The sequence below is a fragment of the Trichechus manatus genome, unplaced genomic scaffold (assembly GCF_000243295.1).
Source record: "Trichechus manatus latirostris isolate Lorelei unplaced genomic scaffold, TriManLat1.0 scaffold00302, whole genome shotgun sequence".
Lineage (NCBI taxonomy): Eukaryota > Metazoa > Chordata > Mammalia > Sirenia > Trichechidae > Trichechus > Trichechus manatus.
The window spans coordinates 348,853-363,498 of NW_004444238.1; the positions used below are offsets into that span (position 1 = coordinate 348,853).

The following is a 14,646-nucleotide window of genomic DNA, read 5'->3' on the forward strand; positions in this document are numbered from 1 at the left end:
ACACACACACACACACACACACATACACACAGATGCAATTCAGTAGATATCAAGTACGACTCAGAACAAAAACTAAAAATTTTATAGGTTTTGAACATCAAAATGATATGATTTTCATTTTAAAATAATCACTCCGGTTCCTTGTTGAGACTGAACAGTAGGTGAGCAAGAGTAGGCATGGAAATACCAGTTATGAGGCTATCCAGATGGTGGTTGATTGGACCAGAGTGTAGCTGTGGAAATGACAGACATATTTTGAAAAATTTTAGGCAGATTGTTGAATTAAAAAATATAAAATAAAATGTAAAAAAGATAAAAGTCAAGTATGATAGCCAGGTTTTTGGCCTGAGCAATTTGGACAACGGATTTGGCATTAACTGAGAAGCGGAAGACTGTGAAAGGAACAGGGTTAGGGGCGAAGACTGAAGGTTCATACTTAGACATACTAATTTATTTTAGACATCCAAATAGAAATGTCTGGTAGACACTTGGATATATGAGACTGAATTTCAGAGCTGGTATCTGGGCTGGAAATATACATTTGGGAGATGAAAATATTGTAAATATTAGAGTACTCCAGGTCTATTCCTTGAACTTTTTCTTGGTAGCTGGAAATACACATTTGGAAGATGTAAATATTGTAAATATGTAAATATTGGAGAACTCCAGGTCTATTCCTTGAACTTTTTCTTGGTAGCTACACTTATTTTTCTGGTGCTCTCATCTAGTCTTATGAGTGTAGCTACCAAGAAAAAGCTCCAGGAATAGACCCGGAGTACTCTAATATTTAGAGATCATGTGGATGAGGAGGAACAGCAGAAGAGATTGAGTAAAAGTGGCCAGAAAATTAGAAAAATTAGGCAGATGGATGTCCTAGAAATGAAATAAGTGTTTCCATAAAGTGAATGATCAGCCATGTCAAATACTGCTGATGTGTCAAGCCTATTGAGGATGACCACTGGATTTAGTAATATCACGGTCATTGATGACCTTGGGAAGAGATGTTTTAGTGAAGTGCTGTGGGCAAAAGCCTAGCTGGAGTAGATGTAAGAGAGAATGAGTGAAAAGGAATTAAAAGCTGAGAAATGTGGCAGTAGCAGGAAAAAGAAGTGGGTCAAGAAAGGAGCTATTATTCATCTTTCTTCTGTTTTGGTATCTGGGTAATAGGAGACATCTGAAATTATCAATTAAACAATTAAGATTATTATTAAGTAGTAGATCTATTCTAAATACACTGATCTTTTTAGCCTAATATTTATCATGCCAGCTCTCTCATTCAGCACTGAAGGAATATTTTCTCTTCCCCTGGAAAAAAAAAAAAATTGCATAGTAATGTAGAGCAGTTAGGTGACATTTAATCCTCAAAGAAAACAGATGTCTTATTATGTTTCATGAACATTAATGATCTTCTGGGATGATTCTCATCACTGTGCCTGGTTTATGGTTAAGACATATTGTTGTCGTGCTTATTTATCATCTGTCCCAACTGGGTCTCTTAACTGTCCAAGCAAAAGATTTGTTGAACTCTACAGAAAAGCAATTTTTAGTAGTTAAAGAGAGCAAGACCACAGATAAAAACAACTGATGCAGACTTCCTGGTTGTTTTTAAACTCCTGGAATTAAAAAAAATGCAACAATAAAACTTTGCCAGTCTTAAGAAACCCATGGTCTTTCTTGTCTGGTTTTTACCGCAAACTGGAAAGACTATTCCCAAAGTGACTGGTTGAGAGATTAAAAACACAAAGCAGAAAAAATGCTGGCAAGTGCAGGCATGCTATGTAGAAGTACAGACAATAACAAACTAACAGCTAGACTTGCCTCTGACTCATGGAAAAAAAAAAATGTGAAAATAAGGATATGCAAGCTTAAAAATAATGAATCACATAACTTAGAATACAGATGTCAGGAAAGCACATTTCCGAATAAAAATAATAATGGAAGGATACAGAGGTATCCCTGTAAACTCCAATCTATTACTATTATAAAAAAATGAGAAACTCTGTTATTTCTATAATTAAGAATGCGTGAAAAAATATTAATGAAAGTAATACATGTTTACCTCATCTAAATCCTAAGAGATGCTATGCTTTGTAGCAAGTAGGTTTCATACTCTTTAAGTTTTATAAAAATCATCTCTGATTTACCTATCTAAATAAGGTGAGAACATACTTTAATAGAAGATTAGTGTTGGTAAAAAAATCCAAAACTTGGTAATTATACAGCACAGCTGGAAAACACTTTCAGAGACTCACTACATAATTGAAGAACAAAATATAAAACTCAAACCAGATTTAAAGTCAATAAGGGTCTAAAAGAAGAAAATCAGGAAAGTTGGATTCTGGTTTCAGTTTCGTCATTAATTGTGTGACTTTGGTTCAACTCACTTCAACAATCTATGCTTTAAACTCCAAACAACTAAAGAAACAAATATATTTGACTATAAATTCTTTAAAGTCCAATGAGTTTAGATAAACTAGGATTTATATGGTCTCAATTTTAATTTCAAGTTTTAAAAATACAGAATTAATCTCACAAAAGGTGTATTTTTAAAATATACCATTTGTAGTAGAAACTGTGGTGTACTACCCAGGTCCTCTCTAGTCTCCCTCTCATCCTCCCCTTCAATTTTCAGGATCAAAGCACTCATTTCCCATTCCTCCAGCTACTGAGAGTGTTGCCTGCTGACAGCGCACTGCTGAGACCCACCCCAAGAACTGCTATCTACAGAAGGAAGCTACCTTGCTCATATTCCAGCACCTCTCCCTGGAGGCATTCCTGATCCAATGACTGGTCAACTGGGGGGTACAAAGTTTTCGCCCCCTACTTCAAGATAGGACAACTCTGAAATACCATTTCACCCATCTGTGAGGCCTTTGGAAACCTTTGCGGTGTAGTGGTTAACAGCTACGGCCGCTAACCAAAAGGCCAGCGGCTCGAGTCTACCAGGTGCTCCTTGGAAACCCTATGGGGCAGTTCTACTCTGTCCTATAGGGTCGCTAGGACTCGACGGCAACGGGTTAGTTAGTTTATGGGTGAGGTCTCTGTGTGATTACATCACAGTTCAACTTCTGTCTTTGCTTCCCAGTCCAGTCACTTCTTATCAGGTGTTGATCTGAGTACACTTCCTAACCAACCTCTTGCGTACAGACTTCCTGGTTGTTGTTAAACTCCTGCCTCCTTGTCTATTTCCCAGGAAACCTAACCTCCGACTTCATTCATCCTTAATGCTAATAAACCACTAGGGGTAAATCATTAGTCCCCCCAGATGACTGTTCTAAACTAGTTGGTGACCAGAGTTTGGTTAGTTACTGCCATGATGCAGAATAAGGCAAAATATTCAGCTTAATCCTTGTCTTGGTTCCTTGGCCAATAACTGAAACAGCAACCATAACAACTTCCATTTCTAAGAGCTTACTATATGTCAAGCAATATGTTTAACACTTGATTATATCTTTGTAATTAGTGTTCTGAGTAACTCCATAGAGAAGTTAATATCATTACCCACAGCTTATAAAGAAGTAAATCAGAGGTTAAATAGGTTAATTATCTTTCCCAAGATCAAAATACTAGTAAATGGGGGATCCAGGCATCCAACCCATGCTGTAGGATACCAAAACTCATGGCTTAATCACCACATAATGTCCTCTGATCTCCATCAATCTTGTCAGTAGACAAATGCTTGCTATTTCAGTCCTGAGAGGATGCAGGTGCACCCAAAGAAAACAATCACCAATTTCTGGGGGAAAAAAATCGAATTAGCATGTCATCTTCCATGTAGGAAAGTCAATGTTATGTGTAAGAAATGCTAAAACACATTAACTGAAACTTCAGTCTTCTGATTCCTAACAAAATCTGTGCTCAAAACTAGTTTTACCTTGAATGAAACTGGTGAAATGACTACAGTACTGCTGCGCCTGATCTTTTGTACTTTTGCAGTTGTATTTTCAGTTTTGGAAGCTTAAACTCCGTTGGAAAAAAATGAGGTGAAATTCAAAGCTAATGAATCTGTTATCACTGTATATCTTACATATTTGATTTTTTTCTGAACACTAACACAGTATATGAAAATAAGTATTAAACTTTCTTTTTCTTCCTACCAGATTTTATTTGACTTTCAACTGTCCATAGTATTAGAAGGGCTTAGTAGTAGGGACAATCCAAAGCTATCTATATGCATATTTCTCTTGAAAATATATTTTTATATTTCCAGTAAGTCTTGCTTATAAATGATGATTATTTTTGTTCTTTGATTCCTACAGCAAAGATGTCCAAAGGGAATAGGAATAATAGAAATATGAAAACCCTGAGCACTGATGGGTATTGGGGCAAGATAGAGAGAGTGCAGAAGAGCTAATATAATAACACAGCCTTTCCACCAAGCACATCTGTGTCTGTGTGTGACCTACGCCACTAGTTGTGTGATTTTGGAAGTTTCATTATTTTCATCATAGAGAGTTAACAATACATGTCGCATAGGAATATAGTAAAGATTAAATAATATAATATGTGTAAAGGCTATGAAAGAACCGCATAGGCACTTAATTAATGTTGTTGTTGTTAGGTGCCTTCTAGTTTCTTCTAACTCACAGAGACCCTACGTATAGCAAAACAAAACACTGCCCAGTCCTGTGCCATCCTCACAATCATTGCTATGTTTCAGCCCATGGTTGCAGACACTGTGTCGATTCATCTCCTTGAGGGTATTTCTCTTTTTCATTGATCCTCTGCCTTACCAAGCATGATGTCCTTCTCCAGGCACTGGTCCCTCCTGATAACATGTCCAAAGTACACGAGACTAAGTCTCACCATCCTCACATCTAACTAAGCCTCACCATCCTCACATCTAAGGAGCATTCTAGTTGTACTTCTTCCAAGACAGAATTGTTCCTTCTTCTGGCAGTCCATGGTATATTCAATATTCTTTGCCAACATCATAATTTGAAGGCATCAATTATTCTTCAGTCTTCCTTATTCATTGTTCAGCTCTCACATGTATATGGGGCAACTGAAAATACCATGGCTTGGGTCAGGCGCACCTTAGTCCTCAAAGTGGCATCTTTGCTTTTTGACACTTTAAAGAGGTTTTTTACAGCAGATTTGCCCAGTGCAATACATCATCTGATTTCTTGACTGCTGCTTCCATGGGCATTGATTATTGATCCAAATAAAATGAAATCCCTGACAACTTCAATCTTTTTTCCATTTATCATGATGTTGCTTATTGGTCCAGTTATGAGGATTTTTGTTTTCCTTATGTTGAGGTGTAATCCATACTTAATTAATAGAGACTCTTTTCTTTGACAAAAATAGGATCTGTACAAGCCCCTCTCCCTGCAGTGGAAATCACCATGACAGGAATTGCTTTGCTTTGTTTTATTTAAAAAGAACCCTTAAGGGAACAATGGAGTAAAAATGTTTGAGAAGCATCCATGACTTTTTACATGTAAGTGCAAAATAGATGTAATTGTACCAAAAGAAGGAAATGGCAGGAAAAGACAGTAAATTACCATAACACCATACTGTAAAATTTAGCTTAAAAACGTTTGCTGTACTCAAATTTATTTCTATGCAGCAGCAATATTTCCCTCTTTTGAATACAGAAACTCCCTTAGGGATAGTGTGAGTGAGTCAGCTAGCAACGCCCCCCTCCCCTCCAATATCTGGGAAGGCTATAAACCATTTCCTAAGCCTACACACAGTACATGGTACACAGATGGCCTGATGAAAATAATTTCCTCTGCCTTAGAATTTCTTTGGGTAGCCAATTCATTGATACAATTTAAAATATCTATGAGATAAATTTTTAATAAGCATACTTTGAATTTAAGTTTCAGATAACATAATCAAAGTATATAAACAAAGATGTTTAAAACAAGGATGTATGCGATTGCAAAGCTTAAACTTGCAGAGTTGAGATCTATTTTAATCTACAGTTTACAAATTAAACCTAAGAAATGTTGACAGCATTTTCCAGATAGGCGCAAAGTTAGGGACAAGTAATTTTCCATTGTTGTTAGCCCTGGGATTGGGGGGAGGAGAGGTGAAAAATGATCCACTGCCTCTGACCAGATGTTACCCATAAATTGATTCTCTTTTGTCTTTGATGGGAGTCTCTGGGAGGGTCAAATGCTTAACTCATTCACTGCCAAGCAAAAAGTTGCCTGTTCAAGTCCACCTAGAGGCATCTCAGAAGAATGGCCTGGCAATTTATGTGAAATTGGTAACACAGTTCTACTCTGACACACATGGGGTCACCTTGAGTTGGAATAGACTGGACGGCACTGGGTTTTTGTGTTTTTTATTTTTGTCTTTGATGATTCTTCTGCCACCATCTTTGCCATAGATTCATTTTTTTCCCTCTTCTCAACTAAGGAAGCAGACATTATAATCACAAAGATTAGACTTAGCACCTGACTGGCCAGCCTTGCCTTTGATGGAAAGCCACTGCAACAAACAGCATTCCTCCTTTTCCCTTAATCCTAATTTTTCCTTCTCTCTAGTGTTACCTTCCAAGTAAGGGTATGCTGAAAAGACATGGAAGGAACAAAAGGAGGCTATCCATAAGGTATTTCTCAAGCAAAGTCCCAAATACTAATTATATGCAACATTAGGTGTTTTTCACTCTTTCAGCAGATATTTATTAAACTATTCCATGCGCCAAACACTGTGCTATGAATACATCAGTGAAAGGGCTCATGAAGTTTATGGTCTATGAGGTAGACAGGTATTAGCCAAATCATTAATATTATAACGTTGATGAAAAGCATACACAGTGTGCTTATAAGAGCAATAGGCTGAGAAATACAACCTAATACGGAGTATCAGTAAAGATTCCTCAGGGGAAGGGACAGTAAGATGAGATGTGAAAGGTGAGTAGGAGTTACACAGGCAAAGAGAATATATGATGTGGTGTTTGGGGTTTGAATAGGTGGGAGAAGTAGAGGGTGGTTCCCACGTAGAAAAGACCAGTTTATTACGTAAAGGCCCTAAAGCGGGAAAGCAAGAAAGGATTATGTAAGTGGGTGAATTATATTTAATGAATTATTAAAGAATTTTTCATAACCTTTAATATGTTATATAGGCACTATGAATTTCTAAGAGTGATATACATTAAGCAGCAGTTCCCAAACTACAGAAAACTGTCTTTTTTTTCCTTCCCCTCAATTTTCAGAGAACAGTGTTCCTTTAAGAGAACCGAAGAAATGGTCTCATTAACATGCTTTAACTACAAGTATTCTTTTTCCCTTCTCTAACTGTCTGGTGGGAAATTCAGGTAGAAGCAGAAAGAATAAGAAGAATATCTACCTCATTGTGGGGAAAGTAAGAAAGAATACAAAAATGTGATATATATATTCCATGAATTCAACCTCTTTGCCTCCATCCAATGCGGTTTTCTATTTTAAGAAAGCATAGAAGTTTTAAGTGCTACAATGTATACATCTTCCATGTTTCTGTTGCAGTTGGGTGATAGGCACATGGGGGTTTATTCTATTATCTCTACTTTTATGTTGGAAAAGATTTTTGTAAAAAATAAATATTTTCTCCATACGTACTTGGAATTCAGCAAATTCCTTCCTTTCTTAACCCACAGTCTCCACCCACTGTGATGGTAAAGAAATAATTTTCAAAACAAATCTTAAAACACACGAAAAAGTTAGTTTTTGAAGAGAATTTCTCATGTCACCAAGATTAGGCCAAACTTCTCAAACTATTAAATAAAGACAAACTTGCATATTTTCCCCTTTCCAATTTATTCTCATTTTTTTCTGTTATCAGTTTCATGTTTATGGGATGTATAGATGCAAAGGAATAGAAAAATATGTATTGCCTTATTTAATGAATTGAATTGTGTCTCCTAAAAAGATATGGTGATGTTCTTACCCCTAATACCTGTTAATGTGTCCTTGTTTGGAAACTGGTCTTTGAAGATGTTACCAGTTAACATGAAGTCATGCTGGAATAGAGTGAGTCCTAATCCAAAATGAGTGATGTCTTTAAAAAAAAGAAAAGAAGAGACAGAGAGAGAAAATAGCCATGTGAAGAAAGAGGCAGAGACTGCAATGATGCACCCACAAGCCAAGGAATGCTAAATATCACCAGCTCTCACCAGAAGCTAGAAGAGATACACAGAACATTCTCCCTCAGAGCCTTCGGAAGAAATTAACTTGGCCAACACCATGATTTCGTACTACCAGACTCCAGAATGGTGTGGTAATAAATTTCTGTTCTTATAAGCCATCCAACCTGTACTTTTTTACAACAGCCTCAGGAAACTAATACACTTTACAACTATCAGAACTAAAATATAGAACTTTTGAATGGATTGGGCCTATTCATGCGAAAATAGCTTTGTGATTCAGCTGAAACTCCACACTCAAAGGTTTGTTAGGTTTATTTGCCAAGCCCCCTGCTGTCCTCATGGTGCACGGATAATCTTATCAAACCACCTTGTAGGGCATTCATAGTCTATAGGAGTGATGGATATATCATGGCTACTTGGCTGCTGATAACAGCTGTGCCCTAAAGACTGTGAGGTCATGGTTTTATATTCCACGTGGGTAACTAAGTTTTACTACTCCTCATGACAAAATACTTCCCTTTAACTCTAGCCTGTCACCTACGCTAGTAGCACCAAATGAAGGAGTGTCTGGACTGTATTCATCTATCACATCTATTAGGGAGACAAGTATAAATTAATTTCATCCCTGTTGTAGGTCAGTACTGCCATCTTTCTTAACAAAATACAAAGTTGTTCATTATTTCACTAGCTGCCAAACTACCTTTCTTTAATCACTAGTAAATATGTTTGCTACATACAGAGTGCAAAATCTGGAGCAAACAAAGCGAAGATTTATTTTTTCCTTTTAAGAAATGCTATTGAACTAATACCTTTTAGTTTTCCCCTAACCACTTAATCACTTCCCTTCTGTCTCTTTTGTTCCTTAAACATAGATTTTTCTGACCTAGCTCTCTTCACAAGGATATGTTCTTCAAGGGCAAACTCAAATTGAAAATCTAAATCTCCATTATCAATGGGAATATTAAGTAAATTACAGAACTTTCCTATTATGGAATACCATGTAGCCATTAAAAAGAATGAGGCATATCTAAATATAATAACAAGGAAAGTTGTTCATGGTATATTGTCAAGTGAAAAGAGCAACTTATAGAACAATATGATCCAGCAAACAAATGCCAGGTGTCTGTATATGTCAAAATATATAGGAAAATATCTGGAAGGCTGTATGTCAAACTTGGGATAGTAGGACTGGGAATAGGAGAAATGAGTAGTAAGACTTTCCTATTTTATTTTATACAGTTGTGAATTGTTTGAATTTTTATAATGAGTTCGTGTTATTTTTATAATGTAAAAAGCAATTTTAATGAAAAATCCAAGAAAGATTTAAATACACAGACATATGTCACGTTCATGGAGAGGAAGACTCAATATTGGTAAGATGACAGTTTTTCCCAACTTGATATGTATATTCAATACAATCTCAATTAAAATCTCAGCAGGTTACTATGTAGATCTCCACAAACTAATTCTAAAGTTTATATGTGAAGGCAAATGACCTAGAAAATACAATACAATATTGAAAAACAAAAACAAAGTCAGAGTACTGACACTACTCAACTTTAAGACTACTATAAAGCTATAATAACCAAGACAGTGTTACACTGGCAAAGAATAAACAAATAGATCAAAAAATGGAACAGAATAGTCAGAAATAAAACCACACAAATACAGTCAACTGATCTTTGATAAAAGAGCAAAGGCAATCCAATAAAGAAAGGGGAGTTGTTTCAACAAATAGTGCTAGAACAACTGGACAGCCCCATGTAAAAAAAAAAAAAATGAATCTAGACACAGAACTTAAATCTTCCACAAAAATTAAAAATGGATCACAGACCTAAATGTGAAATGTAAAACTATAAAACTTCTAGAAGATAGCATAGGAGAAAATCTAGGTAACCTTGGATTTGGCCGTTAGTTTTTAGATACCACAAAAAGCACAATCCATGAAAGAAAAAAACTGTTAAGTTGGACTACATTAAAATTGTAAACTTCTGCTTTGTGAAAGACACTGTTAAGAGACTGAAAAGGCAAGCCTCAGATTGGAAGAAAATATTTGCAAAGCACCTATCTGATAAAGGACTTACATCCAGAATATACAAAGAACTCTTAAAACCCAACAATTAGAAAGCAAAAAACCCAATCACCAAATGGACAAAAGATCTGACCAGACACTTCACCAAAGAAGAATACAGATGGCAAATAATCATAAGAAAAGATGCTCAACATAATGTGTCATTAGGGAATTGCAAATTAAAACAAGATACCACTAGACACCTATGAGACTGGTTAAAATCCAAAACAATGACAACACTAAATGGTGGTGAGAAAGTGGTGCAACAGGATCTCTCACTCATTGTTGGTGCCAATACAAATAGTGCAGTCACCTGGGAAGACAGTCTGGCAGTTTATTACAAATATAAACATAATCTCACCACCATACTATCTAGCAAACACACTCCTAAGTATTTACCCAAATGTGTTTAAAACCTATGTCCAGACAAAGACTGTCTTAGGCCGGGTACTCTAGAGAAGCAAAACCAGTAAAGCATATAAATATATAGAGAGATTTATACCAAGGAAACAGCTCAAGCAATTGTAGAGGCTAGAATGTCCCAAGTCTGTGGATCAGGGTAGAGGCCTCTCCCAATTCACGCAGCCGCAGAAGCGAACCCAAGATTGGCAGGCCAGAGAGCAGGGCTCCCACTTACAGGCTGTGAAGATCGACGAATCCCAAGATCAACAGGTAAGCTGCTAGCTAAAGTCCCAAGAACCGGAGGTGAGATGACAAGAAGCAGCTGCCGGATCCGGAACAAGTCAAAAACTTTAGCAAGGCAAGCAGGAGGAAGTAGCCAGCAGAGGGCAGAGAGATGAAGGCTGAGGGGGCAGTGAGCCGCCACAGGCCGCGCTCCTGCTGGTACCACTCAGCAGATTCCATTATGGGGGTGATCACATATCCAGTTTCAACAGGGAAATGATCACATTATACAACTGTCAAAACACTGAGAATCATGGCCTAGCTAAGCTGACATACAATCTTAACCATCAAAAACACCTGCACATGAATGTTTATAGCAGCTTTATTAATAATGAAAAAGAAATGTGCTCTCAGGCTGCAAAAAGACATGGAGGACCCTTAAAAGCATATTGCTAAGTGAGAGAAAACCCACTGCCACAGAGATGACTCCAACTCTTAGCAACCCTGTAGGGTTTCCAAGGCTATAAATCTGTATGGAAGCAGACTGCCACGTTTTTCTCCTGTGAAGTCACTGGTGGTTTCAAACCACCAATCTTTCGGTTAGCAGTCCATTGCTTTAACCACTGCACCACCAGGGCTCCAAAGTGAAAGAAGCCAATCTGAAAAGGCTACACACTATATGATTCCAACTATATGACATTTTGGAAAAAGCAAAACTATAGAGACAGTAAAAAGATCTGTGGTTTCCAGGGGTTTAGAGGATGGGAGGAGGATGAATAGCTGTGGAGCATAGGGGATTTTTAGGGCAGACCAACAGCAAACCACTTGCTCGAAATTCAAAAAGGAATACAGCCAATTTTTTTCCATAAGTTCTTCCTTCAAATGCAAATCTTCTATTCTCTCAGCAGTTCTGGGTGGTTCTGCATGTTTTTTTAAATGGAGATCTGAATGGAGCTCAGGTTTTCAGCCTAAGGCCCCCACTCTATACACAGGGCTACTTCATTCAAACAACCTGTGTTTCTCTTAGGCAAATTCTATTTCTTCTTTTAGCATATCCAAATCAAGTATTGGCTGAAGAGGGAGTTGCATGCTTTCTGTAATCTATAATACCCAATATTCATTTCTAGCATACATTTAGGTCTGCTTTACAACATTAGATAGGAGAAACATTCAATATCCCCACTACATTCAGATAAATGCATAATCCTAAACACATAATCCTTTTAAAATATTCCAGTTTAGTCTTCTCTACACCTTAACTATCTTCCCATTCATATGCATATGGCCTTGGGCCTCTGGCTGGGTGGAACCAGAAGATCCTGGCCCCCTATCAATCATCCTGCTTATCTGGCCTAGCTTTTGCCCCAGGCCACTCCAGGTGCAGCTTTTCAGTCATTACAGGTAAAAACAACGATCTAAGAATCAAAAGTTTCACTTCCCAAGCCCCTTCATTCTTTATCCTACAAAGTCCCATGCTTTCATGAGTCTGGAGCCATTACAAAGAATCCCACTTCTGACATCAACTGTAAAAAGGGCTTTGGGGCAGTGTCTGACCTCTTACCTCACAAGGGGAAAGGAGAATCAAGATCAACAGCCCAAGGCTGATTCCCATGAGGTGGAGGTCAGATATGCCTCCTCTCTCTGTCATCTTTACTAATTCTGACACCAACGGTCCCTCCCACAGCACTTTCTATTGGGTTTGATAATTCATTGCAATGGCCACACAGAACTCACAGACCATACACACAATTATGGGGTTTATTAAGGAAGTAACAGTTACAGTTCAGGCTCAAGAACATTCAGGATATAGTTCTTCCATCAGGAGAGCCTCTCCTCAGCTGTGCTTGCAGGCATGCCTCTCCCTGGCCCTCAGTCTCCACCCGAAGGCACTCAGCTTTCTCTCTCCATGGGTCAGGAAGCCCACCATGCTGTCTCCTGTTGCCAGGTCTCTGCTACTGGGTCTCTCCTTCCTCGGTGGTGGTGAGCTCCTCCTCTTTGCTCTGGAATTAGCTCTCTTTTAAGGAAAAACTGACCAATCCCCTTGATAGGCCACAATTACTCTATCACGCAATCACCTGGGTGGCAGTTACAAGACCACCACTAGGAAGGCCACACACTAAAGTAATTAATCCACCGCAGGTAGTGAAATTATTCTGTGTGAGACTGTAATGGTGGATATATGACCTCATGCATTTTTTAAAACCCATAGGACTATACAACAAAGAATGAACACTAATGTAAACTATGGACTGTAGTTAATAATGTATTAATATTAGTTAATCAATTATAACAAATGTAACACACTAATAAAAGATAATAATAATCGTGGAAACTATTGGGTGGGTACATGTGAACTCTTTGTACTTTCTATAATTTTTCCATAAACCTAAAACTGCTATGAAAAGTAAAAATTATTAATAATAATTTTAGGAACATACTGGTAGGTGACAAATATTTGATGGCCCCAATTAGTTAGCTGGAACCTCCATTATTTATACCATTTTATTTCTCCAAGTTTATTTTCCACTGACTCTCCCATACATAGCATGGGTGCTAATGACACTGGACTTTAACTTTTCTAAATACTGCCTGGATTTTCTAATGCTTCCACCACAACTCAGAGTACCCCCTTTTTTCTTAAATTCAATTACCCTAAAAAAAAAAAACTATGCCTATATGAGATTTTGTGCACATACGAGAATCATGCACATAGAGAATCATACACATATGAGAACATGATGTACTTTATAAAAGAAAAAGTGCAGATTTCCAGAGAATTTTCTGCATTTTCAATCAACAAGCTTTAATAAATCTTAAATATATCACTTCTTGAATTATAAAGTAACAGGAAATAATAAATAAGTACAAAGTTTCTGAACAGATAATCGTTATTTCTGTATAAAACAATGACTTTCTTAAACATTAAGAATATTGTGACAGCCCTCAATAATTTTTAGAATGAGGTAGAGAACACAAAGAAAGCAAAAAAGTGCATTTCACTTCAAATAAAAAAATTAAAAATCAAGAACCAAATTTCCTACCATTGTGAGGGTAAATGGATGATTTTCCAATGCAGACACACTGGGACAATGTAGGAAGATATACTAAAAAGAAACAGATAATTTTTAAACAATCAAGAAAGGAGCTCAAATATTCCAATGATGCTATGTCTGCTAATTTTCAAAATCTAAATAAGAATAAAGGGTGTGCTAAAAGCTGCTGACCACTAACTCACCTGGCCAGGTCTTGCTTTAAAATTTTCTCTGACCATTCGAATTTCCATGACATCTGAGGGATGACTTATGACTGAGATGATGGTCACTGGCTTATTGCTCCGGATACATCTGTAAAGTCTTTCAGCACAGTATAGGCACAAAGGTCCAGAAATCCAAAGCCAAGTCTAAAGGAGAATTTTGAAAATACCCTTAAGAAATATTTTCATTTTAAGAACCTTTATATCATGCACAATTGCTTATCTCACACGTTTCAGTAATACATTTTAATCTGTATTTTTTTTTTTTTTTTAATGATTTCATGATTTCTTCAGGGTCTTCAACTGTGTTAGGTTAATTTTTTTTTTAATTTTTGTGGTGCATTAGGTGAAAGTTTACAGAGCAAATCAGTTTACCATTCGATAGTTTGTACATAAAGTGTTCCATGACATTGGTTTCATTCCCCACGTCAGCACACTCCCCATTTCCGCCTTAGGTTCCTTGCTCCCTTTTGTCCTGGTTTTTAACCCCTTCCGCCTTCTCATGTTTGCTGTTAGGCAAATGTTGCCTTTTTGATCTCATACAATTGATCGTTCTAAGGAACACATTCCTCTCGGGTGTTATTGTTTATTTTATGGGACTGTCTATGGTTTGGCTGA

The 14,646-nt window shown here is 37.1% G+C and overlaps 1 protein-coding gene across 3 annotated transcripts in view; it reads right to left on the minus strand.

The window, feature by feature from the left end:
• NOX4 (NADPH oxidase 4) overlaps window positions 1–14,646 on the minus strand; it is a 177,763-nt gene that overhangs the window by 82,537 nt on the left and 80,580 nt on the right. For all 3 annotated transcript variants that reach the window (XM_012559757.1, XM_004390478.2, XM_004390477.2), the window contains exons 10-11: window positions 14,011–14,175; window positions 13,817–13,879 (exon numbers count right to left, since the gene is read on the minus strand). In XM_012559757.1, coding sequence (XP_012415211.1) covers window positions 13,817–13,879; window positions 14,011–14,175 — 228 coding nt within the window. The remainder of the gene's footprint in view (window positions 1–13,816; window positions 13,880–14,010; window positions 14,176–14,646) is intronic.